Genomic DNA, 15,441 nt, shown 5'->3' on the forward strand with positions numbered 1-15,441 from the left:
AGGTCATGTGCAGATCAAGGTGAAGAGGGCATTTCTACAGGGAAGTTGAGGATATAAACCAGGTGGGTTCAGGAGCCTGAGAGCTTCTAGGAGCAGCTTCAGTCTGAGGACACAGAAAAATAGGTGATCATAAGTGGAAAGTTTAGTGATTCTTTTGTCTAGCTTTTGGAGAATGTTTTTTTTTTTGAAATCTACAAATGTAATTAGAAGAGCTTGGCATTTTAATGAGATGCAAACAAAAACAAAAACTAATACAAGGGGAAAAACACCCAAATTTGTGATTTCTGAGGGATGTTTGAATCAAGGAAGACTGAGTAATGGTAACAGACACGAAGCATCCCAAACATTTGTCAGAAAAGGTCCAAAGTTACAGCAGATATGGGAATGGCTCTAAAAAGTACCACAAGACTAAAAATGGTATAAAAGGGAAGGATTCCTGGAAGACTGAGAAAGGAGTGAGCACCCTGCACAAACCCAAGAAGCCGCTCATGGCCAAGTGTCAGGTCAGCAGGGAGGGCCGGAGTTGCTCTCTGTTCTTTTCTGAGGTCATGGACGGGGCTGGGTCCTGGACAGGGTTGGTCATGGACGGGGCTGGGGATGCACTGTGACTTAGAGACACAGGCGGGACCAGGTGGACATGTGTGCATGCTATGCCTCTAGATCCCATCTTATTGCACCCCAGGGCCAGTCACTAGATTTGCTAAATTGATAGATAAATAAATGGTCAGCATCAAAATACGAATTTTGCATTTAGGCTAGAATACTTTCTTAAACTGTTGCTTATGTATATTTTAATTCTCAGATCTAAAGAAAATAGTGCAAATGGATAAACACAGTTCATCCAATTTACATATGACAGGGTAAAGGGAAAAAGGATTTGTATAAAATATTGCTATTTAAAATAAATAAATGAATGATAAACAAATAATCACATGTTGAAACATGTTAACGGAATGAAAGATAGTTTAAAAATAGAAAAGCAAAGGTCAGAGGTAAGTAGTGAGAAACTTAAAATGGAAAACCCTAAAAGGAAAGTCTTCAGGCTGAATGGATAATATTCTAAATAAAAATATTTATGTTTTTATTTCTGGTTGGTTTGTGTGTCATAAGAATTATAAAATAATTTCATTTTTTGTCAAACCTCTTAATATATGGCACCCATCACAATTCAAATATTACTTCTGTGGCCAGTATTTTGAATGGAAAATATACACTTATTTGATTTAAAAAAAAACCCTATTTATTACATGTATAAGAGTTCTGTTTGGGTTGAAATAATGTAAATATTAAACAGAAATGATTTATTTGGCAAAATTCTTAATGTTTAAAAAATGTCTAGGTTAAAATGTGGTATTTCAGTAAAAATAAGTAACATTGTATTATTGAATTTCACTCTAAATGGAAATAGAACAGAAAGAAAAGAACATTTCCATCCTACACAAAATTCATTCAGCTCCACTCCCAGAAAGAGAGTCAGTGCTTATGTCAAATGAAAGCAGCTCTCGTGAATGGATTTTATTCACACTCAGCTCCTGTTCTCTCTTCATAGACATTTACTATCTTCAGTGGTGCCTTTAAATCCTTCATGGCAATCTCAATAAATATGGAAAAAAACAAAAACAAGAAAACTTGTTTCTTGGTTTATTCCCACAACATCATCTCCACATCCTATAATTTGTCCTACATATCTCCTTGGCCTTAGTTGATGACAGATAGAGTGAAAGTAAAAAATAAACCTTAAAACTAACATTTTATATAGTAATACTCTCATCACTTGACGAAGACCATGCTAGTCCACACTGGTCAGTTTTCTGAATCATTTTCATAATGTCAACTAGAGATGATAGTCACCAAATTTAGAGTTCCACTTTCCAAACATATGTACCTCAAGCTGTGTTAAAATTTCATGAAATGTACACCTGAGATGTATGATTTTCACCCTACACAGGCAAAATGCCTAACCCAACAACCAAGATAAAGTTAAATTTCATTGATCTCTGCAGAGATACAGGTTTCTAAAGGGCATTTAAAATCATTAAGTTAATTTTTTCAGTATTTATATAACTTTCTGTCCTTTTTTAAAATTTATATTTTGTTTCATTGATGATACACTGCAGGTGTGGTACATCTTTAATAGTCAGTAATATACAGAAAGAAAAGCCCTTTGAAATGTAATAATAACTAGAAAAGAACAGATATGGTCCATTTTTAAAAGAACTGAGGTGCTAAAACTTTAAATCTATCCTATATACTTGGCACTGGAGCATGAGCTTTTACTGATTTCTTAAATAAAAAATGAAAACTGTACAAAAGAAAAAGATGACTAGAACAGAACTAATACTTAACTTACTATCAGACCTTATATGAACCTAAAACGTGTTCGGCTCCTTTCATTGACAGACCAGTATTTCCCGCTCTAGCTGGTTAAAAGATATGCACACCGCAAGACCATATTTGATATTTTAGGTGAAACCAGATAAAGAAAATTAGTGAGTTATATTCAACTCCAGGTAAGGTAAATTTCCAAAATACTTTTCTAAAACTCTTAATCAAAAGATGGCCAAGATTTTTAGACCCTGCTTAATTTCATCTCAGTCCAAATATTGAGGAGTTTGCTATAGCCATTCTTGTCTACTTATCAATCTGCAAAAAGTTAAAGTTCACAGAAACGCGGGCGTTACAGCACAGACTTTGTAAGGATAGACAGGAGAGATGGGATACCTTTATGCTTAATCCAAATCCTCCTACAGTTTGTCTTCTAATGGTCACTGTTCTTTCCTGAAAGACAGATTTAAAAAGTGGTTAGTGTTGCCTGCTACTGTACCTACACACCATTTTCCTCCACTGGGTTTTGTGCTTGCTCTTCAAAAAAAGGACATTCTGTGACAGCATAAAGGCCCCAAACCTTGCAATAAATGGAGTATTTTGGGATTTTTAAATCGAAGGCTAACAATTTATTTGTCAAGCTAAAAGGGACTGCAGTTTATTAAACTGCTAAATTCTCGAGTTAACTTCTTTCAATGATTTTTTGGACATAGTTTGGAATCTGAACTTTAAAACCTCTTGTCATTCTCACATTATGTATTCTTGTTGTTGAAAAATAATTCAGCATCACATGGTAAATATTATCTTTGCCAACCAAGGTCATATCTCCATTACTACCGGTCATGTGGTTTGCGGAGACTTGAGTGCCAGGCTGGGAGACTGCCATGCTTCAGCACATAAATGGTCCATGTGTACGTCTGGGGTTGGAACTCTAAATAAACCAGGTTCCCAATGATTGCTTGTTTGAAAGAAGAATACACTTTTCAGTTAACTGATAATTATAATAAAATTATCAGTTTTCAAAAGCAGTTCTCTTTTGCCTTCCACAATGGAACCAATCATTCAACCACTGAAACTTAAAAAATCGCAAAGAGCCACATTTGCACAAATCCTTTAGTTTCCAATAAAAAAATCAATATTACTGTTTTATGGTGATCATCTCTACATAATGCGTATCTCCTGGCATGCTGAAGGGCTGAGAGCTTTTATTTATAACCTTCTCCATTTATTTATAACCTTCTCCATTTATTTATAACCTTCTCATCTTCTTGAACCTTCCCCTACCTAGAAAGGTTTAGACTCCACCCTTCTCCCCTGGTACCTGGAATAGATATTTGTCTTCTGGTCCCTGTGTCTCCACAGAGGCTCAGTTTATTTGGCTACATTATCTACTCCCCTACTTAATAGTCACCTGAGGTATTCCACCTGTGGTAGTTCAAAAAATACATTCTAAACAAATTTTATCATTTTAAGTACAATGGAAAAATACATTTAATAAAATTATTTCTTATATATCTTTATATAGAATTCTTTCTGAAGAAAGAAAAGTTACTCTGCACATTTAGATATCTAATTAATATTTATCCACATCATATTCCAGTAGCTATATCACAGAGGAGCTCAAATGCTGGGAGACTCAGAGGGATAAGTTGATTAAATGGTCGTCTTCAGTCTTACCAAACAGACAGGCAAGCTGCTTTCCCACTGCCTATCAAACTAAACTAAAGTTCTTAGACGGCACAGTTATTTTCTTAATTCTTCTCTGTAAGGAATAAATACTTGACTCCTTAAAATAGTATCAAAACCAAGGGTACAGTTAGCTCAGAAAACCCACATCAACTGTCTCAAAATAAAGATTTCAATCTGTCAAAGCAAGTGCATTTTCAATAGCAAATGGTATCATCTAAAGTTTCTAGAACATCTTCCATAGCAATCATTAGCCACAAGGGCAATTTGGTGAGTAAACTCTCCTGAGCAGCAGAGTGCGGGCTGAAGCCCAGCTTTTTTCTGAAGGAAGGGCAAGCATGCAGGTTATTAAAGGTCTAAGCAGCGCCTTCATTCATCCTGTACAACACTGCCTTCCAATCTTTGGTGAATATTTAGCACGTGTTCCAAATTGGATACAAAATTGCTGATGCAGAGAAGAGTTTGACTAAAGAGTCAGCAGAACCTGTAGAAAAGCTCAGAAGCAGCACTTATTTTAATGTTTTTTAAACACACAGGTACACACGCATGCTCTTGCGAATGTAGACAGCACCTCTAGACGCTACTGTTTCATTAGCTGACTCGTAAGGAAGTGGGGAGAGATGGGCAGGATGAATTACTTCATGTTTCAAAGCCAAAATTTTAAATTGGTGCCTGCAGGTAGCAGGAGGCATGGAAAGGCACACCTCTGTTCAGATGGTACCTGCTGACACCCTCCTGGTCATCTGTATGTCATGTCAGCGGTGCCCTCCAGCCCCTCCCTACCTGCCCACGTTGGGGTCTCCCTCCTGCCCCAAAAATCAGAGGAAAGAAAGGGATGTTAATGAATTGTTTCAGCTGCTCACCTCATAAATCAGAGGGTATCTGGAAGCTGCTGTGGAGCTGTATTTAGTTAACACAGTGTGAGTTTCATAAAGATGTTGCCTAGCAGCAAGGCACCATCCTTTGGGAAACCAAGTATAATTGGTTATTTTATTTCTTAAAACACACGTTGAGACGTGCTCCCACACACTCATATATACGACAATACTTCATTTATTCTTCCCACTCCTTACAAAATGAAAGGATGGAGCTCAAGAGTAGTATCTGCCTGTATGAAGTTATGCCACACACCTCAATTCATTCATGCTATGGACAACATGTTGAAGTGCTTAACTTGCATTATATAAAAACATAATTATTATCACCCCTGCCCTCTGGAATATTATATTTGACATACTCCCTGTGTTTACTGTCTGAACTACATGGGAACCAACATACACATGTTACCAAACAGAACACATTGCTCTTATATATCTCAGGAATGGACGTTTTTGAGACATGCAGTGAAAAAGAGGAGGGAGTGGTGAGAATAAGGCAGAAACTAGAGAGACTGCAATGAACAACTGTAGTGACTCTGCCTGCTGGGAACAAAGAAGATGCATAGGAAAGGAGAGAGGGAAAGTCATGAGCTCTTTTCGACAATTCAGGAAGAGTAACTAAGCCTCAAAAAGGAATAAGAATAAAACGGTAGCTTCTAATCACCAAAAATCTAAATACTATGTGCCCTTATATATACAGTGGAATATTACTCAGCCATAAAAAGAAACGAAATTGAGTTATTTGTAGTGAGGTGGATGGACCTAGAGTCTGTCATACAGAGTGAAGTAAGTCAGAAAGAGAAAAACAAATACCGTATGCTAACACATATATATGGAATCTAAAATAAAACCCGGTACTGATGAACCTAGTTGCAGGGCAGGAATAGAGATGTAGTTATAGAGAATGGACTTGAGGACATGGGGTAAGAGGGGGAAGCTGGGTTGAAGTGAGAGTAGCACCGACATATATACACTACCGAAGGTAAAATAGTCGGCTGGTGGGAAGCAGCCGCATAGCACAGGGAGACCAGCTCGGTGGTGCTTTGTGACCATCTAGAGGGGGGATAGGGAGGGTGAGAGGGAGACGCAAGAGGGAGGGGATATGGGGATATATGTATGCATATGGCTGATTCGCTTTGTTGTGCAATAGAAACTAACACAGTATTGTGAAGCAATTATACTCCAATAAAGATCTATTAAAAATAAATAAATAAATAAATAAACAAATAGTATGTGCCCTTACGGGTCTCATAGCACTCGTGATTGTTTATTAAAATACACCGTGACCTTGACTGTTTCTTTCTCTAGTTTTCTGAGTTCTGAACCTATGTCTTGTTCACAGTTGTATCCTTAGAATTTAGCATCGGGCCTAAATCAGTTAATCATCTGCTAAATGAATAAAGAGTTTTTTTCCCAAACATTTTCATTTCAAACACGTAATCATCACAACATCCCACCTACGTAGGCAATATTTTCCCAATTAAGAGTGAAAAAACTAAAATGCAAATGAGTTACAGTCACTTGGCCAAGATCCAAATCATGATTGAAATGAAAGTGTCTCTGATTCCCACCACCTTTTCCATCACACAGGCCCAAGACAAGATGGAGAAATAAGATGAAAGAAGCAAAGATACTGAAAAATAGGGAGCAGAAAGGGAAGGCGTCGTCAGAAACAACGCTCTTCCTCTGAGCCTGGGACTGAGGCCAGCACAGCCCCCGCCGAGCACTACCGACCTTCAGCTTGTGCTTGAAGTTATAGTTACAGCGCAGCAGAGCAGCGATAGGGGATGAAAGGCCTGCGGGCTAGAGAGGGAGAAAGGAAACCGCCTTTGTTCTTTGTCTGTGTAGAAAATCCCAGAGAACCAACAAAAAGCTCTTGGAACTAATACGCAATTACAGCAAGGTCGCAGGAGACACAGTTAATATACAAAAGTCAACTGCTTTCCTGTATATCAGCCATGAAAATTGGAACTTGAAATTAAAATCACAGTACCATTTACAATAGCCCATTAAAAAGGGAATACTTTGGTATAAATCTAACAAGTAACGTTTTCTATGTGGAAAACTATAAAATTCTGAGGAAAGAAATCAAAGATGATCAAGATAAACAAGGAGAGATATTTTATATTCATGGATTAGAAGACTCAATATTTTCAAGATATCGATTCCTCCTAACTTGATCTATGGAATCAATACAATCCCAATAAAAATCCCAGCAAGCTGTTTGTGGGTATCAAGAGGCCACCTCTCAGGCGCATATAGAGAGAACCCCTAATGGCCAACACGAAGTTGAAGCAGGAGGCCCAAACCAGAGGACATGGGGTCCCTGATTCAAGACTTGCCATAAAGCTACAGGAATCAAGACAGCACAATTTTTTTGAAGACTAAACATATAGATCACTGGAACAGAACAGCAAGCCCAAAAATAGAACCAAGAAAAAAAACAGAGTCAATCTGATCTTGACGAAGGAACAAAGGCAATTCAATGGAGAAAAGGATAGTCTTTCAATAACAAGAAAAAAAAAAGAAAGAAAGGAATCCAAACATGAATGTTATCCTTTCACAAACGTTAACACAGACTGAATCACAGACCTAAACATAATCACAATCTTATATAAAAATTCTAGGAGAAAACCTGTATGACTTTGGGTTTGGCAATGAGCTTTTAAAAGGAACACCAAAAGCACGGTCCATAAAAGAAAAAATTTGATGTTAGGAAATATTAAAATTGAAAACTTCTGCTTTGCAGAAGATACTGTTAAGAGGATGAAAAAAAGTCACAGATTGGAAGAAAATATTTGCAAAATATCTATATTATAGGAACTTGTTTCCAAAATATGAAAAGAACTCAACACTCAGCGAGAAAACAACCAACCTAATTTTTAAAATGCTAAAATATTTGAGCAAACACCTCATCAAAGAATATACAGATAGCAAGAAAGCTCTTGAAAAGGTACTCAATAAAATTTATTAGTGGGTTGCAGGTTAAAAAATGAGATAATATTACACACCTTTTAAAATGGCTAAAACCCAAAACGTTGACAATATCAAATGCTGGGGAGGATTCTCATCACTAAGAATTCTCATTCCTTGCTGGTGGGAATTCAAAAAGAGAGTTCAGGGGTCTCTTACAAAGCTAACACAGTGCAGGAATTGCACTCCTAGGTATTTACTCAACTAATTTTAAAATTTATGTTTACGCAAAAGCTGCACGCAAATGTCTATAGCAGCTTTATTCATAACTGCCAAAAACTGAAGTGACCAAGATGCTGTTTATTCATAGAATGAACAATAAATAAACAAACGAACAAATAAATAAAAATGAGCTATCCAGCTCCAAAAAGACATGGAGAAAACTCAAATGGATATCACTAAGCAAAAGAAGCCAGTCTGAAAAGGCTATATACTCTGATCCCATCTGTAAGACGTTCTGAAAAGGCAAAACTAAAGGACAGTGAAACGACTAGTGGTTGCCAGGAGTTCGGGCAGAGGGAAGAGGTGGAATGGATGAAGCACAGGGATTTATAGGGCGAGGAGACCATTCTTTATGATACAGCCATAACGGACACATGCCACTGTGCATTTGTCAAACCCCACAGAACTTCAGAGAAAAAGCAGTCCACCTTCACATATGCACATCAGGAAGCTAGGGGGCCCAAAGCGAACTGTGACAAGTAATCTAACTGCATTACAGGTGTGCGTCAGCCCCTTACCGAGAGGGCTGGGAAAACGCGCTGCCTGAGCGACTTTGGAAACGAGTGGCGTCTGAGAGACACAGGCTACGGGCTGAGACCCTCCTTGATGAAGCTGTCCCACGCGAGGGTGTAGTGACAATCCTGACACTGCTATGCATGCATACTGAGATTAAAAAAGCACCTGTGGGGGACCAGCTTCTCACTGTGGGGTGGGAATTTACAGACACAAGCAGGGGGACAGCTAGAACAGTCCATGGGCAAGGAAGACAGTGGGGAGGTATCAGTATGAACCCATGTTTAGCTTAATATAGATAGAGGTGGTTACATATAGGAATACTCATAGATAAGTGAATATACAAAGGTTATTGTCTGTCTTTTTAAAAATGGCTCTTCAGGGCTGTAATTCATATACCTTAACACCAGCCACTTAAAGTGTACAATTTAGATGCTTTTAGTAGTTTCACAGTTATGCATCCATCATCACAATCAATTTTAGGACATTTGTATTCAATGTTCCAAAATGTACCTAGAACCCCTCACTCCTGATCCCCCCCCCATTCTAACCTTAGGCATTTAATCTATGTTCTATCTCTATGGATCTGCCTATTATGGACATTTCACATAAATGAAATTACACAGTATGCAGTCCTTTGTGTCTGTCTTCTAACTATGATGTTTTTAAGGTTCATCCATGTTGTAGCATGTATCAATACTTCGTTTCTTAAATTGTCAGATAACATTCTACTGTATGGGTATACCACACTTTATTTATCCCTCCCTCCACATTTAGGGTGTTTATAGGATTTGGCTACTAAGAATCATGCTGCTATGAACATCTGTGGACATGCGTGCTCCCTTTTCCCGAGTATATACCAAGGAGTGACAACTGGGACTGCCAGGCTGTTCCAGTGAAGCTGGACATTCTATGTTCTCACCAGCATTGTCTGAGGATCCCAGCTTCTCCACATCTTCAGGACCACTTGTTCTTATCTGTCTTTTTGATTATAAACATCCCAGTGGATATAAAGTGTACCTCATTGTGGTCTTCATATACATTTCCTTGATGGCTAATGATGTTGAGCATTTTTTCCTTTCCTTATTGGCCAATTATACACCTTTTTTGTAATAAAAACATCTATTCAAATCCTTTGCTCATTTTTTATTGCCCATTTTATTAATGAGTCATAAGTTTCTGACTGAAAGATATTCTTGAAAGATATTTTTGGCATATATAGAGAAATCTGGGTTGATAGTTCTTTCTCTTCAGCAGTTGAAAAATACCATGCCACTTCCTTCCAGTTACCATTGTTTCTGGGGAAAACTCTACTATCATTTGAATGGTTTTTCCCCTATTCCTAAAGTATTATTGTTTCTTGCTGCTTTTAAGTTTTTTTTGTCTTTAGTTTTCAGGATTTGACTATGATGTGTCTTAACACAGGTTTCTTGGGTTTATCCTTTTGAGATCTGCCCCACTTCTTTAGGTTTATGTAAGTTGCAAAATTTGGGGAGTTTTCAGGCATTATTTCTTCAAGCACTGTTTGAGCTCTGACCTCTTTCTCTTTTCCTGGGACTCTGATGATATAAACGCTGAATCTTTCATTATAGTCTCATGGGTCCCTTATTTTCTTCAGACCAATTTTTCTCTTTAGTTCAGAAAGGGTAATTTTTATTGTTCTGTCTTCAAGTTAATTGGTTCTTTCCTCTGTCCTCTCCATGCTGCTCTTGAGCCCATCCACTGAGTTTTTATTTCAGTTGAATTTTCAGTTCTACAATTTCCAGTTGCTTTTTGCTGAGACTTTCTCTTTTCTCATTTGTTTCAATGTTGTTTGTAACAGACCTGAAACCATTTTATGACAGCTACTTCCCAATCCTTGTTAGATAATTGTAACATCTGTGACATTTCAAGGTTGGCATCTGTTGATTGTCTTTTCTTATTCGAGGTGAGAATTTCCTTGTTACTGCTGGTCATAGGTGGGAAAGTTCCAGCTGCTCCAGGCCTCCGCTCACAAGAGCCTGGGTGGGAAGTGCAGGGCTGACTGGTCACTGCTCCCTGAGAGGCCTCCACTGTGGTCTCACCATCAATGCGCTACAGTAAATCCTGACTTTCCACGAGGCCTCCTCTGGTACTTCTCCAGGGCAGGTTGGAGGAAACATCGTATTTTTAAAGAGCAGATTTCTCTATCTGTGGTACAAAACAACTGATGAAGTCAGTTCCAAGGGAGAAAAATAGTAAATATACCAATGACAAAAATGACAGTTTTGGCCTTCCCTGGTGGTGCAGTGGTTGAGAGTCCGCCTGCCGATGCAGGGGACACGGGTTCGTGCCCCAGTCCGGGAAGATCCCACATGCCGTGGAGCGGCTGGGCCTGTGAGCCATGGCCGCTGAGCCTGCGCGTCCAGAGCCTGTGCTCCGCAACGGGAGAGGCCACAACAGTGAGAGGCCCACATACCACAAAAAAAACAAAAAAAACAAAAAAAAAACAAAAAAAATGACAGTTTTGACCAAAACTTTCACTATTTAATCTATTATGTTAAATGTGTAGGATAGTATTTACATAAATAATATAGGCCTTATTTTCACATTATTATTTATTTCATTTCACCTAGTTTGTATGAGTCTTCATTTCCAGAACAATGCAAATTTTAGTCTATCAATCTATGTTTAATTTCATTGAAGTATTACAAATTTAATTAAAATAATTTATATGAAGCAATATAACCTTCATAAACCTATGAACTTTAGATATCCTCAGGCTCCTTTTCACCAATACCATATTAAGAGCCCTTTGGTTTGAAGCAATAATAATGAAACTCCTTTGCATCTGAAAAGGACTGACTCACAGAATGATTCTTTTGAGGTGAGAAGTTTTGTTTTTTAATATTATACAGAAAGATTACTTATCCAGTTTAAATTGCTCATCCAGGATAATCATTAGAGGCAAAGTGAATTAGAGAAAGGGACAAATATCCAGATCAGTAGGAAACAACTATGACCTCATGTGAGGTTATAGAACTGAGAGGAATACAAGTTAGAAATGGTTAGAAAGTGGGAAGAAGGGACCCAGGCTTTATTTTTCACTTCTACAATCTTCTACGGTAATGTGGTCACATTCAACGCTGTCACAGCCTATTCTGTAAATTAGATGTTCTCTCCTTCTCACTCACAGGAACTGAGATTCAGAGAAGGAAGTTAACTCACACAGGGTCACAAAGCTAGCAAATGGCCAGGCTGAGATGACAAGCCAGGTCTGTCTGATTTTAGAGCCAATAGATTTTCCACCGTAACAAGGGAGGGAGAAAAGTGGCTCATGGTGTGTGTAAGAATGAACATTTCTACCATTATTTGCCCATTTTGAATTTGGCTCCGGATGAAAGATTTAAAAGCTAATTCTCCTGAGAATTTGTAAACATGAATTGGTCTACATGTGAGTTTGAGATTATATTCAGTCTACCTGTGTGGTCTCGAATCCCCAGTGGAGAATTTAGTTTAAAGAATACTTGGGTCACCATAAACATAAAATAATAGGGATTTTAAAATATACTATTAATAAGGGACACACCCAGATTGGTGACTGTAGGCTGATTCAAGTTGGCAGATAAACTACATTTTAAACCAAATAAATTAGCAATCTGGATTGAGAAGCTATGGTTATTAAGGCGGCAAAATCTATTTTGTGTATGTCCAATGTATGACAACCATAATAGGATTTATAAATTAGAAGACTAATTCACTATGTATTATGGTGATGACTTGTTATCCTGTCTATTCAAGCATTTCATTCACTATTTCAAAAAAGGTGTTTGTTATTATTCTTACATACTTTTATTTCAGTAACTGTGCATGTAATCATTATAATATATTCAGGCATACAACTGGATGTTTCTTACAAAGACTCAGTGGCAATAAACTTCAAAAGTAATATAATAAAGAAATGATATTTTTGTTCTAAAAATGAAAGATTTAAGACTTGTCAATACATGTGCTTTATACGTAAGAAGCAAATCTTTTGTTAAAGTTGTTTTGAGGGCAAAAGAAAACTTACGGTGCAGGATAGATAAACGCCTTTAAAAATCTGCATTTTACACAGTGTGTTAGGCATGATGTCCTTAATAGCCTTTATATACATTGTATACCTAACGACGATCTCGTGAGAAAAATTAGCTCAGTTTATAAAGTGTATTTCTCCCTTTTCTTTACCAATATTGTTCTTGGGTAAATATCATCATTCATTTTCTTTTTCATTTGGAAGATTCTTCAACTAATAACACCAGACTGTCTACTGCATGTGGTCTGTGTGTCACCATCCCAGGAGCTGCCAGCATCATGACCTCGTTGTTGCCAGGTCACCACTGCTGTTGCTGGTGACCTATCACAACTGCTGCCACTGAGGGACCATCCCCATGTGGCCAACACCAGGGGTCTGGAGACAACATCTTTACTGGAACCAGTCTTCCTTCCAGGACCACCTCATCTACTGCAGCTTAAGCCCTGGGAAATTTAGGAACATCAGTGGCCCCAGGGGTGACTGTTGACTGTTGCAAAAAACAAACACCACAGGAGGAGCAGGAGAGAAGTGTTCCAGCACGTCTTGTGAAGTTAGCAACCTCTCTGACAACGACAGAGAAAGCACTCTAGGCTCAAGATCATCCTTCGTTCATCCTTCTTTTATAAAATCACAGCGAGCTAGACGACAGTGACCTACCTATAACTTTTTTTTTTAATTTTTACAAGTATCCATACCCTCTCCTTTCCTAATCTTATTAGCAGCATTTTTGGAATGGCTGTCTCCAAAATAGAACAGGTTAAAAGGAGAAGCAGACACATAAAATACCCTTCATTGCTTCATTCATAAATATAAAATCAAATGTAAAAAAGAGCAGGATTAAGCCGATAGCTTCTGTTTTGATTTTACTTACTAGTGACCCCTTTTACCTCTAAAACTGACTGGGGAAAAATCAAATATATTTACTTAGAATAGATCAAATTGTATTGCATGCTCTAATAGGTACTTGTTGGCATTGAGATTTCTTTTTTAAATTTGAAAAATATGTATAATGTGTATGTTGTGCGTGTGTGTGTGTGTTCACAGATTCTGATTTCTGTATTAAATGGCTCTTTGATGGGAAAACAGAGAAAAAAAATCTGAGCATATACATACCATCCATCCATCTTAGATGACCTGGTGAGAATTCACCCCAGTGAGCACACAGCCTACTGTAGCTGCAATCTCTCTCCTGATCAAATTTTCCACAGATAAGGAACCTCACCCCTGACTTCTCTGCATCCCATCCCATCCCATTCCATCCCATCACATGTGGAGTGAACACTGACTCTTATCACGAAAGGCAGATATTAGCTCCTCTTAACGTTGCCTTCAGGAAATTATGGTTTCACATGTGGGATTACTAACTGCATGTTTTCTCCCACAAGGAAAACTAAAGGAAGTTGCTTAACTTTGTTGATTCTAAATCCTAATGACACTCATTAGAACTCTACTGATTATATTGATGCTATATATCTGGTCGTTCTGCCACATTTAGACTTTAATCTCCAAGATTTTCTTATCTTTTACTGGCAACACCTTTGGAACTGGTGTCTCTGTGATGAAATATGCGGCCATCTCATATTGATTTTAGTCTCATTGGCGTTTTAAAAATATTTTGCCAACATTTCAAACCAGCCTTGGCTAAATTTGATGTTCCTTCAGGGCAGCATTGTCCCGGAGACAGACACAGCTTCCTCTGACTTAGGGGGCGGGTCACTCAGGAGACTGACAGGGACCGAGCATTCAATTTCTGAGCACAAGGGAAGGTGATTTCTTCCTCTTATAGTAACTGAAGCTTTCATATTTCTACCTGATGGACAATTGCTCTGTATCATTCTGATATATGTAACATATGTATATATATATATGTAATATATATATGTAATATATCTTTTCCAAAAAGAAAAAAAAGGAGAAAGAAGGAAAGAAGGAAGGAAGGAAGGAAGGGAAGGAAGAAAGGAAGAGAAAGAAAGAAAGGAAGGAAGAAAGAAATTGACCACTACTCTTTTATTAACTAAAAGAAAGAAAGGGCAACCCCGTGGGAACAATTTAATCAGCCTTGACATCCAGAACCATGAATCAGGATAATTTAAATGGTCTGTAACAAAAGAATAGCTAAGAGTCTGCAGAATGTCCATTTTCTTTAGTTAGCAGGAGCCTGTTGATTTAGGACCCGGTGTGGCTCCACAGGATGTTGGTGAGAAGTGTGGTGGAAGCTCAAGTTCAGCATTATTCACCCTAACAAAACACTCAGAAACAAGTCTGTTAATAAGCTACAAATTAAATCTACCTGCTAAGCCACTACCCAGGGAGCTGCTTGTATGACACTCGCAGTAGTTTTCTTCTGACATCATACATGACAACACTGTTAAGATGATGTCTTCAATGTTATTGCACAATCAATGATAAACTTTAAAACTTCCTGTTTTATGATAAAATTGTTCTGTCAAATTCAATTTAACATCACTTATTGAAAAGGGGACAACAGGCCCAAATGGAGTCCCTTGTGCTAAGCCCACGTCACCAGACACTTAACACTTAACCTGAGTGCAGTTTCAGTCTCTCCCAGGACTATCGCATGGTTTAACCACTCAACCTGGAATTCGCTGCTCAGTGCTAGAGAGTAATCCTCCCCACAGACCCCTAAAACTCCCCTTAGGAGGGTGACCTTCCCTGAAACAAAGCATTCTTTGTTAATAATTTCCTTTTTCTTCCCCCATTCCACCTTTAAAAACCATTCCCCTTCTGCAGCTCAGTGGAGCGCCTTTCTATTTGCCAGATGGGGTGCCACCCAATTCATGACATTTTGAA

General features: G+C 38.1%; 1 protein-coding gene across 1 annotated transcript in view; it reads right to left on the reverse strand.

Moving 5' to 3' along the window:
- SNTG1 (syntrophin gamma 1) overlaps positions 1-15,441 on the reverse strand; it is a 397,584-nt gene that overhangs the window by 151,354 nt on the left and 230,789 nt on the right. Inside the window, exon 5 of the mRNA XM_082601780.1 lies at positions 2,722-2,778. Within this exon, the coding sequence (XP_082457906.1) occupies positions 2,722-2,778 (57 nt within the window). The remainder of the gene's footprint in view (positions 1-2,721; positions 2,779-15,441) is intronic.

Source organism: Mesoplodon mirus (genome assembly GCF_964341445.2).
Source record: "Mesoplodon mirus genome assembly, chromosome: 16".
Classification (NCBI taxonomy): domain Eukaryota; kingdom Metazoa; phylum Chordata; class Mammalia; order Artiodactyla; family Ziphiidae; genus Mesoplodon; species Mesoplodon mirus.